The 12,818-nt window shown below is 32.0% G+C and overlaps 1 protein-coding gene across 4 annotated transcripts; it reads right to left on the reverse strand.

The window, feature by feature from the left end:
- Positions 1-1,060: 1,060 nt before the first annotated feature.
- On the reverse strand, positions 1,061-10,540 carry LOC134715687 (protein C1orf43 homolog). Of its 4 annotated transcripts, none has more exons than XM_063578032.1 (6): positions 10,475-10,540; positions 8,572-8,684; positions 7,926-8,027; positions 7,213-7,312; positions 3,193-3,246; positions 1,061-2,483 (listed from the first exon to the last, which is right to left on the reverse strand). In XM_063578032.1, exons 2-6 carry the CDS (start codon positions 8,635-8,637, stop codon positions 1,927-1,929), a joined length of 879 nt encoding a protein of 292 aa, XP_063434102.1. In that variant the 5' UTR covers positions 8,638-8,684; positions 10,475-10,540; the 3' UTR covers positions 1,061-1,926. The 4 variants fall into 4 exon arrangements, with proteins under 4 accessions (XP_063434102.1, XP_063434103.1, XP_063434101.1 ...); XM_063578033.1 differs by having other exon boundaries at positions 10,370-10,539; XM_063578031.1 differs by having other exon boundaries at positions 10,366-10,539.
- Between the last annotated feature and the right edge of the window lie 2,278 nt (positions 10,541-12,818).

Raw genomic sequence — 12,818 nt, forward strand, 5'->3', positions numbered from 1 at the left:
AAAGGGGGAATCCAAGGTGTGTGGTCACCTCTTTTGAAAAAAAAAAAATATAATATTTGGTATGAAATTGTTTCCGCATCGTAGTGCTCAGCAGTTAACATAATATATGTTCACTTTTATCGAATAAAAATCACTTTTAAGAATCCTTGATCCGCCCCTGGAAATCCGGATGATAAACCTGGAGTAAAAACAAACTTACAAATTACATCTAGCAGTATGATTACATTTTCTCCCAAGACTGGGTGTTTATGATAACATATCAGTGTGCCAACCAGATAAAACACTGAGGAAACAGAACTATAAAAACCATCCTTCTATAGGATAGCAGCTGCGTCACAACTCTTTAAATACAAAAATAATCTAAAGTGTCATGCCACATCACCTTATTTTTATATCAGTAATGCTTGAATTGCTTTTGTTGCATTTATCATGCTTAATCAAAGGGTTAAATTCCTTCAAGATTTCTGTTTAAATCTTTAAAACTTGATTTGAGCCTCATATCACTGATGAGTCTTTTGTAGCGAAAAGAGCATCTGGCGCACAAAATTAGAAGCCTTGAATCTTTGGTGAGGTTATTGGATACAATTTTTGGTCATGTCAGTTATTGGTGAAATTGAAGTCCAATCAACTTGAAACCTAGTACACACAATTCCAATGATATGATCTTTCTAATTTAATGCCAAATAAATAAGAGTTTTTACTCCATATTCACGGTCCACTGAACATAGAAAACTATAGTGCAGATGGAGCATCCCTATACTCTGGACACATTTTTGTTTTGTAAATGTTAAGAGATAACAACTGATGGATGTAACAGTAGAAGAGGTCAGATATCAGAATGAGAGTTCTTTTTATTGTACTTATCATGATTATCATCAAGTTGCATTATTTACATTCATAAAATAAAAAACATTGCAATAATTTCTTAATTTAGAGTTAATGTATATTGTGGTGCATTCCAACAAAACAGATTACCAATTATGTAGCAATAACAATTGTTTTTTTTTTAGTTTATAGAGTTCATACAGTCAAACAATGGACTACAAATTACCAGTAGAACAATATCAAAGCTTTAATTGACAAAAAGTCTTAATGACTACTATGAAAGTACTTTTATTCGTGGGGTACCAATTTTCGTGGTTTTCGTGGATGACTTTATCCACAAATTTAAGTGTCCAACAAAATAAAAACGACCATTGTCCAAATCAATACATCATGACATGGAAAGGTTCCCAATCGGTAGGTTTGACTACTGATATGAAGTCTTTTATGAAAGCATGAATATATTGATTAATTCCAAATCTGAGAATACTTGATAAGCAGTCACTGAACTACAACCAAATGCAGGATTATACCCATTTAATCTTTAATAACCTAAACTGTACAACTTTTGATCTTTTAATTCTCTTAAAAAATATTTTTAATCGATGAAAGTCAGATTTCCAGTATTGATATGCTAGTATGATAAAGACTTATTCATTTTATATCTTCATAGTTCTCGTACATATGGGATATTATAATTTCATGCTGGGCTTAATTTTGATAAGAATTATTTGACAATTCAAAATCGGTTTATAGCATTTTCTTATGTTACTGTTTTCTGTAGGTGACATGTTTATGGCCTAATTAACACCTGTAATGGTCTTAAATCTGTTGATCACTTTATCATTGGTTAATAAGTGTTATCTCTATGATTTACACCAGTCAATGTTTACTTTATAATTTCCTCAATCCAGACTATTTGTAACCTTTGTTTCTAAAGGCTTTAATTTTAAATTATTTCATTTTTTGGGAAACTAAAATCCACGAATTTAAAAACCCACAAACATTTTAATTTTGCTCAAAACCAGGAAAATTAATACCCATGAATCAAAGTACTTTCACAGTATTACATTATTTATGAAAGTCATCTCATGAGTATAATATTCAACAAGAAGTATCAGTCTTGTTCAGAGATTCTTTATTATCTCTTTCAGTGCTACCACCTCGTGTACTTGTAGTTAACTCAATACTAGCACTACTTTGACTAGAATGACCACTGTCCAGTAAACTAGAATGGACACTACTATCTGTTCTGGACCTGTATCTTATTTCTCCAGGTCTTGTTCCACTTTTTCCTTTAGTCTCTGCTTTGTCAGGATGAACATTTGTCTTAGTTTTCACAATACCCTTCCTTTCCGAGTCAAATATAACCTCAGTTTCAAGCTTAGATGCTTTATCTAAGGGCATACCACGCTTTTTTCTCAGGCCCACTCTTAAACATGTTATAAGTTCTTCTAAAAGTACCATGTAATTATTATACTGATCTTCACCAAAGTCGTTAGGATCATGTCTAGCATGTTCATATGAATCACAGAATTTATGTATAAGATCTTCAGATGACGTACTCAGATATGCAGTATAAAGACCAAACAGATATCCTCTTACATTCTTTGATGGATGTCTGCCTATAGAATCTGGTTCTTCTTCTTTCAGAACTTCATCTGTGAAAAAAAACCAGTAAATAATAAATACAAAATTAGTTTTTCTGAAATTATATTTTTTATGCCCCATCTACTAAAGTAGAGGGGGCATTATGTTTTCTGGTCTTCACCTCTGTCCGTCCATCCATTCGTCCTGCTTCAGGTTAAAGTTTTTTCAATCAAGGTAGTTTTTGATGAGGCTGAAGTCCAATCAACTTCAAACTTAGTACACATGTTCCTTATGATATGATCTTTCTAATTTTAAAGCCAAATTAGACTTTTGACCCCAAGTTCACAGTCCACTGAACATAGAAAATGAAAGTGTGAGTTTCAGGTTAAAGGTTTTGGACACATTCTTGTTCTAAAATTATATTTTGTGACTGAACTTTTTACATTTATAAAAACAAATGTATGGCATATATATGAACTGCATCAAAATGATACCAAGAGATATTTCGGCACCAAATTGTATATATATATATTATAATTAGGCGCTGATCCAGGTTTTGATGTTGGGGATCATAATTTAAACCAATGTTTAATACATTGTGTGAAAAATCTAATTTTTTGTCAGACTAGAACAATCAAAGTAAATAAACATCTTTTTTGATTGGCATTCAAATTAACATGTCATAAATTATGATTGCATGGAGTGTTTTTACCACTCAGCTGATTTAGTATTGCTATCTCATGCTCATCTGATTTTTTTTAATATGTATAAAGTACTCACCAAATTTTGAAAAGGCATCAACTGCTTTCATTCTGTAGTAATAATGATTCGGGACTGAAATCATAAATAAAATTCAACCAATAGATTACAGATATCGCACATTATTTTCTTAGACAAAAATATATACAGTACGCCCAAGGAGTTTGTAATCCCAAACTCCATACTCCGATATTTTTGCTGGTGTAACACCAGGAAACTCCGACATCCCTCCCAAAATTCTCGGAGAAATTTGGGAGTATTCCCTCCGACTTCCGCGTAAATCCGCTACCTTTTGTACCTATTGTATTAGCGACATCTCTCCCAGTCTGGTGTGACGCGGTGTGACACCAGGTAATTAATTGCCCTAATCCGTCTGATCTATGCCGGCACGTGACAGTCAAGGTATGTGAGATTTCTAATGTAATTAAACAATTGTATTTCCTGTCTATTGATTATCAGGTTATATCTGATTGCTTGAAACAAATGAAAGATTAAAATAAAAAGCAAAACGTTGTTGTTAATTCTTTCAATTACACTGTACATTTTAATCAAGTTTTTAAACAACTACATATATTTGATTTTGACTTCCGTTTTTTTAATCAGTAAATAAATATTTAATTTACTAAAAGAGATATAATTGTGCAACAATAAACGGAGACTAACGCTGAATAAATGAGGGCAGTTTAAAGAAAAATTAAACGTCTCAAAATTTTTATACTACAAGTAAAAAAGAAAATATTATTCACTATATGTTATGCTAATAATTCTACGCCATTTCCATTTTACGATTACAAAATAAAAGTTTTAAAATCCAAAACGTTGTTGTTAATGCTTTCAATTGTATTAAGTTTTATAAAAAAAAATATCTATACTTGATTATGACCTCGTTTTTTATTTATCTGTAATTGATATAACTTACGAAAAGAGACATACTTGCGTGAAAATAAACGGAAACTAACGCTGAAGGTATAAAATGTGAGCAGTGAGTTTAAAGAAAATTACGTGTCTTAAAACTTGTAAATGCAAGTAAAAAAGAAAATACTATTCACCATTCGTTATGCTTAATAAGTCTACGGCATTTTCTCTTCACGATTAGCATTACTTTAGGATATATATAATACATTTCGGCTACAACAGGAATACATCTATAGCTGCATCAACTCGTCGTTGCATAATATTCATTTACGCACAATGAATGTAAACTTTTGTGTTGTATTTAGAACAGTGATCTTTAATTCTAATGCAATTTGGATGTAACAATTTTTTTCATTGGCTAAAAGTGGCCGTCAAATTCACAGTTGACCAGGCGTAACTAAGGAGGGACCCGCCATTTTGAATTGATGAATCAACAAATGTTCGATTACTACTATATAATCGAAAATAAAACAACACCTACCTCAAATTCGCCGTTTTAATGTAATTTTATCCGAACTTGAAGCGTACAAGTAACGTCATAACCTCCAGCTTGTAAGTTTTAATTTGTATGACGTCATGTTTAGCCATGATGTCTTTGTGCCAAAATCATTCATGAAGATTCGCGGATTTTCTTTTATCTGACAAATTTAGACATTTTTTCAAGTTTTATCGTATTTTTTCTTTTTGTAGTGCATTAGAATCGGAATAACAGTACTGTAGTTGAAGAGTTGCCACCGTCAATTTTTATTTGACGGTCGCAAATCTCCGTTTTACTGTCTCCGCTACGCGTCGCCAGTAAAACTGCATTTGCGACCGTCAAATCTACAATTGACGGTGGCAACTCTTCAACTACAGTACTGTTATTCCTTAAATATTTTTAAAACAATTAATTGCCGTGGGAAGACGACACGCATCTCAGTGATCAACAGTGCGTGGTTGAACTTGAACTTGACCTCGCTCACAATATTGAATGCTAAAAATAGTGACATTAATTTTGTCCACGAGATTTTTATTTGGCGGGAAATAGTATCATGTAACAGTAAACTCAGGTGACCTTTCTGGATAACCGTGGGAAAATTCATTGAAGGTTTAAACTTGCTTTGTAATGATTGACATTTGTGTGCGTTAATATTGAGGCTCTAGAAGGTCATTTTGCAATTGATTAACCGGATTCTAAATTTTATTCCTTTTCTGAATAAACGAACATCAGCCTTTTATTTATACGTTTCTCAGTCAACAGAGGACATAAACCTGGACATTATTTATACTTCCATAGTCAACACTATACATTAATGGTAGATGAAAACAGGATGCATGTCGTTCAGTTCCTGATGGACGTTGGTAGAGATCCTCTGTGAAAATGTGTCGATCGTAAAAATCCGATCCACATTTTTTTTTACATATTTCTTTCTTGTACGATATAATTTCATTTTAATATTCTATAGTATAAATTGTTGAAATACTTCTTTTTATATTTCGCCGAGGACTTTTAACGAGCAGTAAAATACGGATTGCGCCAATCCAATTTTATTTTAAATAATAAAAGATCAATAACAGATCATAACAAATAAAAAACACGTGATTTTATTTCTTCATATAATTAAATAAGGTTGTGATTATTGTGTTGTGTCTGGGCGGGGAATTATCTCAGTATTATGAATATAGGGCTGCCACATTGCATACAAAACTATTTGTCACTTTACAGTTTCTTTTTCAAATTCAAATATTTCAAGTCGGTAATCTACCGAGGTAGTGGAACATAATATTTTACATTTCAAAATAAATTGAAAGTAACAGAGTTCACTTGTTGGTCCGATAAATTAACTCTAGGGTTTGATTTAGATTGGACAAATTACCGTAAAAACATCATTTTGTTTTAAGCCAGTTGATATTAATTATATAATATTGAACTATTAATGAACCGGATATTGCTCACTGAGTAGGCCATAAAAGGTTCTAATTGTGGTAAAATCATCTTTGATGAAACTTTGTTGAAAATTATGAACTGATCGGACTATAATGAAAATACTAAATAAGTATTTTATTCGTATTTTTATACGTTTTTACGTTTTATTTCATATGACAATGACATGGGCATATGCATACAAGAATAATTATCTTATTTTAAATAAAAATGTCACACTTTTATCTGACAATGAATGGACATTTAAATAACGTATTTTAAAGCACACAGGTGCAATCAAGATCGATTAAATGTACAAAGGTAATAAATCTGGCTAATCCGATTATGTTGTCACGCGTCATTAATTTTCAGTTCATCCGATGGGCAATAAACCAATTAACAGCCACGCGGTGTTGGGAGAGAATCTTTGGAGGAAATTGGGAGTAGAATCCGTGATTCGCGGTGTCACACCGCCACACTCGGAAATCGGTGATAAAAGTTCGCGATTACAAACTCTCTGGGCGTACTGTATTCCAGGGAAAAAAACTTTTCTGCCACCTTTTCTGAAGCAAACTGTTGTTATAAACTGAACATCTAAATGAATAACAGATTTTAATCAAATTTAACATGCAACTAGAGCATGAGAAACTGTAGGATATAAAATACACATGATATACAGTGTGTCACTTTTATATTTTTTTCAAGGTAGAGTAAATAAAACATCAGGAAAATAAGAGTAAAGAATACACAAATTTAAGTTACATGTAAATGTTCCGTTCTTGTCTTTTTGTTTTGAGGGATAGGTTATATTAAATCAAAGACATATATACAAAATAGATGTGTTTATATATCTCTGGTAATACTGTCTGTTCTTTTCATTAAAGGGACTAATATACAAAAAGGCATTTCTACAATATACTTAGAGTTGTCTTTCTTTCTATATTTTGAAATCTGTTAAATTGCCTTAAATTAAAATTGTTATGAGACAAGTAAATTTATTGAAAATGTGCTCAGAAATTTTGGTATACATTTTTAGTCACATTAAAAAGTATATATTAACCTCTCTTAAATAATAACTCCCTTAACATATTTCCACTCTACAATTAGACAATGATAAAACATTATCAATTATACATATCATCTATTTTTAATGTGCATATTTTTGTAGATGTATCATTGTTAGAGGATTCGAAATAACAAACAAACAATATTGTAGTGTTTACCTGTTTTAGCTGTTTCTGAAACCTTGGGGTTCAGTAATAATGGTTCATGTCTAATAAGGGCTGTCCTTTCCAGCTGGCTTAAAATCTTTTCTTTTAGATCCTACAAATGAACATGATGAATGATAAAAATAACATAGATCTTGATTGTAAATTAGAAAATCACACTTCTAAATTTGAGATCAATCTAGATATATTTTTTTTTTAAATGTTCATTTCCTTCGCATTCTTCTTTTTCACACATCAAAAGTTAAATGTTTATAGATACACATTTTGATGTATTGGTTGATTCATCTCTTGATTGTTCCGAAACAGATTTGAGGAATAAAATAACCGGGAATTATATTTTGATTTTAGCTTTTTTAATTACATTAAAGTAATCAGTATATATATGTCATCTTATTAGGTATTGTTGAGAACATCCTCATATTTTTTCAAACTATATATTTATATAAATATACATGTTTCTTCAGTAAAAACTCACTTATCGAAAAACTGGTTCAAAATTTTGTATGCACTGATGGGTCAAGGATAATTTTTACATTATTTTTTTGGTGGAATACAATGTTGATCTCGTTTTGTTAAAAAAAAAAGTCACAATATAAAAGCATCTATGTCATAAATTTTATAGAATGAACAACATGGAATCATACCTGATTTGTTTAATTTAAGTACACTGCAAAGAGTGAGTTTATATATCAGAACAGAAAACATACCTTTGGTGCATCAAGCCCAATGGATACATGTGGTGGTCTTGTTGCCTTCCATGCAAATCTAATAATTTGTCTCTTGGCTAGTATAAACAGAAGGAAAAATACCTGAAAAGAGAAAAATCTGATAATACATGTATATACCTTATTAGGTCACTAGCACACTATGTAACAAATTTATCTTACCGCCTATCTTAACATGTGAAATTTAGACTAGTGACCTATCAAAATGAGCAAGTCTGCAATACTTTAGCATTAATTAAGAAACTAGCTACTTCCATTGATCCTACAAAACAGATGCCAACAATATCACTTGCTTTTTTTTAATGTGTTTTATGAATTTATTTCCATCTTAATCATCAATTTCTTCGTCTGTTGAAACCTTGTAGATTTTTTCTCAGTACCCTTTTTTTTATAGAGGGAAGTAACACCACTACTTACCCTGTATGAAATAAGTCTGGCATCCCTTTTGTCTAATATGGAATATAAAGGGATGTAATGCCACTACTAACCATGTATGAATTTACTATGAAATAAGCCCTGCCTCCCTATATATCTACTAACCTAATATCAAATATACACGGTCTCCATGAGGACGCTTTTAACCAATCATATTCCTTGAAATGTATAGGAGGTAGATAAAAATACATACCAATGCACCTGCTCCTATAAACAATACTACACTAATAACAGAGATGTCTTTTGATAATTCACCCATTTTATCTGCATTCTACGTACATTTGTATACATGCATACAATCTTCGTCTGAAAAAAACATGCAGAAATCTTTAATATTGATTAATACAAAATTTAATGTAACAGTGTTTTAGTTCATCACTTAAAGTCTTAAACTACTAAATAAAGTCATCATACAGTGTAGATACCAGGACTAAATTTAGTTTAACGATGGCGCCACCCCATCGTTCAAATGTCTTGCGCCATCATCAAATGACTCACGCCATCGTTCAATTGTCTTCCACCATCGTTCAAAAACTTTGATCATTTTTATAGCCTGACGCCATTTTTTTAGCAATTATAATCAAATGCATGTACATTGTAATTGCATAACCCTCAGGCTTTTTATAGTATAATTAAATACAGTTCTAATGCCTGAGGGATATCCGGATTAAGAACGCTTTTCACTTGTACCTGAGATTGTATAGGTACATTTTTGTAGATCTACAATGTACATTTTGTACAAACCAGACAGGAGATAGAAGATTCATTTGTTGAATCATTTAACAAAGTTTCCGCAAATGCTTATGATAATTCAGATTAAAAAAATAAATTAATAATCCGGTTACAAAGTTTAACAAGTCGAACACGTGCATTTATTTTGACTTACGAAATCAGCATCCCCCTTTTTGATAAGATGTAAAACAGTAATTATTATTTCATCGCAAATAACTCGAGTACTGCTGTATAGTAAGCCTTGTAACGATAATATAGAATTACTTTAAAAGTTAAAAGGTAAAAGCTTTTAATATTTCTCGTAAAGAAATATCACATTGTAATTCCGAATTCATTTCGTAGTTTACAATCAAATTGATACATCCACGTTTCCGGTTTCTTTTCAGACTCGAAAGATGCATGTTGCATAGCATCAATTTGCTAGATAAATTCATTAAAAACCTTTTCATTTGGCAACGTTTGATTAACAAATCTTTTTAACCTAAAAACATGTAACGACTTGTTTTGTCGTTGCTGCAAACCAGCCATACTGGTAATGGGTTCATGACAGTTTGACAGTATCCGTGAAAAATAAGCTCCACATGATTTTTAACCCCTATAACAATTACTATAAATAGCAAGAAAACTACATTGGGACCTTCGTGATAGCTATTGGTAATTCTCGACTAAGGTAAAGGGAGGGGGCATGAGGGCTTGGCCTGTGAAGGGTTACAAACGGCAATTATTGAAAAAATATATACTTCACGATATGTTCCACTATCCTTATGTGGAGGGATGAAATACTTTCGATCGCGCTACACTGTACAGGGTAGTTACGGTTTATGATGGTGAAAGTTCCTCCATCGTTCAATTTTCATCCATGGAGATCCCTGAGGAATACAAATGTTTTTATATTCGAGTCAGATTTTTTTCACTGACATGACTGAAGCCCTTCAGTGCTAACAATTAAAATTATTAAGTCAAAATTTAACACTAGTATTAAGGTTTATCATAACAAATTGGCAAATACGACCTTCTTATCACCTAAAGAAACTACTGTGTACATATTACATGTGCAATTTGGGAAGTTTTTATGTTTTTAAATATATAAAACTAAAATATATGAACATGCATGAAATACTTGCCACTGGACGTTAAACACTTAGTATAAAGCTGGCATTAAGGTAGCGCCTTCCTCATATTAATCATAAATAACTGAGTTTTCTGACAGCGTAACACTAACAGGTGCTAGACAAAACTAACTTACAAAATGTACATACTCAATCTACTTTGTTCGAAAGACAGAATTGCGCTAGTTTATTTTTCTTCACATAGTAGTCCACCTTTATAGTTATTTACGATGTCCACATAATTATTTCAAATACCTGTCACAGCATTACTTAACAGCATAGCATACAAATTAAAAACAACAACAAACTATTATTTTAAAACCGGAAATGTAAGACTATAATTAAGCTACTAAACCGAACCGGATTCGACATGAACAAGATCCGTATAAAAGTTAAATATTATGATAGGCCTACTTCAAATTAAAAAAAGAAAGAAATTTGTGTATATGTCGTGTACAAGACCATATTTCAAAGTGGAAAGAAAGTATAAAATAAAAGCACCAGTAGTATACCGCTATTCAATAGTCATACTTCGATTAAGCAAAATCACATTCTGGTAATAAACGAAAACCGAAGAAAAGACATCAACTATAGGTGGAAAATAGTGGAACAACAGATACACTGAACTGCAACAAAAGACAACACCAACAAACATAGAGACAGTAGATAAAAGACATGCCGGACAAAGTACTTAAATCTTTCACATTCAACGAATGTTGTTTTAATAGACATTTTTGCAATACAATATACCACTGTTTTAACTTCTGCATACTCAGTAAGTGATATGACAGTTTTTTATCGGTCTTTCTATTTGTTGATTTTGTGGTTAAACGTATATATCTTGTTTCAATATTCCCCATGGATTTTGAATTGCATAAAAAGTTGAACAAAAATATTTGTACGAAATCAGAAACAATAGAGTATAAATATGAGAAAACAAGCTATTCAAGCTAAATGTTAACATTGTTTTTCCTTTCGTTTCGTTTCGTTTGCGCTTTCACGGTCGTTTGGAATGGAACTGGTTTGCGAAATAAGATCATATTCTTCTTTATTTATTTTCTCTCTTAATAGAGTAATGCAAGTTTCTACTTATATTACTCCTACTTTTCTTAATTTACATTGGACTTTGGTATCTTGTAAATCCTTTTTGTTGTGTATAAAATGAAAGAAAAGTATAAGGTTTCAACAAGAATTTTTATATTCAATTCTTAACATATTTGCATCAACAGTACAACATATCGTCTTTCTAGTCTTCAGAGTCACAATTATGACATATAAATATTTTGTCTCCTTTGGTGCATTTTTCATGTGCCCATTCTTTGCAACTTGTGCACTGAATCCAAGATTCTCTTGATTTACTGTTGGAATATGGTTCTAGACATAATAAGCAAAAACATTCATCTTCGTCGTCTGAATTGTTTGATTTCCTCGTCTGTTTCTGTTTGTTGGTTCTTCTATGGTTTTTTGGAGGGGCAACTTTCGTTTAACAGTCTTTTGTTGTTTCTGACATTTTCTTTTTTCTTCCTCTTCAAGTGCGTTTTTTTTTCTGGTGTATCGGTGAGAATAGCAGTCTTCCTCTTTCTACTTGAAGTTTTTCTAGGATTTTTCAATGGAGGAGCTTTTGGGAATGGTCGTACTTCGCTTGGGTCATATGATGTTGCTTTTTTCATTTTGGCGATCCTGATGACCTGCTGCTGTCTCTCGGACTGTAGCACTGCAATGTGCTGCTGCATCTTGTCCTGTCAAAACCAGATAGATGTTTCGTTCTCTGTCAGCCGTGGACGTAGTTGGTAACTGTTAGCTGAGATATGTTGTTGTTCTCAACCATTATTATATTGGCGCAGACTTGATACGCGTTGCAAAACAGCACCAGGATTAAATCCCCAGTTCCAGACATATAATTGTTTTCGTCAATGTAACTGTTAACCTCGGTAATTAAATCTTGGTCATCAGTTATGAAATCTTTGTAGAAGTTTTAATTTCTATTAGCTTCATGTATCAGGTTTTGAAATATCTCTTCAGTCCCGATTTTTTCATTTAACTCTGCTTCCATGCAAATCTGAAATGCATAAACAAGGCAGTGTCCGTCACCTCTGTCACCTCTGACGTTTACAAGAACTCGTTGTCGTTCCTGGAGATATTTTTGCAAATCAGATTCTTTGTTAGGGTCACTTCTCTGTTCTTGATTATCTGTTTTGTCTTGTTCTTTGTTTGATTTTTCTCCCTCGCGTTGCTCATCTGCTTCTTCTGGTTGATTATCATTTGAATCTTTTTCATTTGTACTACTATTTGGCACAGCGGGTGGAGATTCGTCGCTCATTTGTTCTCTTTGAATCAAGTCATTAGTAAATTAGCAAATTTAATAATACTTTTAGATATTTGGATGACATTTTGGCTCTCAATAATGACGACTTCAGTATGTATACTAAAGAAATTTATCCTGTTGAACTTACTTTAAATAAAGCTAATATTAACAATGACCACTGCCCTTTCTTCGATCTTGATATCTATATCACTAACGGAAAGCTTAATACTAAAGTTTATGATAAAAGAGATGATTTTTCATTTCCTATCGTCAATTATCCATTTTTAGATGGTG

This window comes from Mytilus trossulus, chromosome 4, assembly GCF_036588685.1.
Source record: "Mytilus trossulus isolate FHL-02 chromosome 4, PNRI_Mtr1.1.1.hap1, whole genome shotgun sequence".
Lineage (NCBI taxonomy): Eukaryota > Metazoa > Mollusca > Bivalvia > Mytilida > Mytilidae > Mytilus > Mytilus trossulus.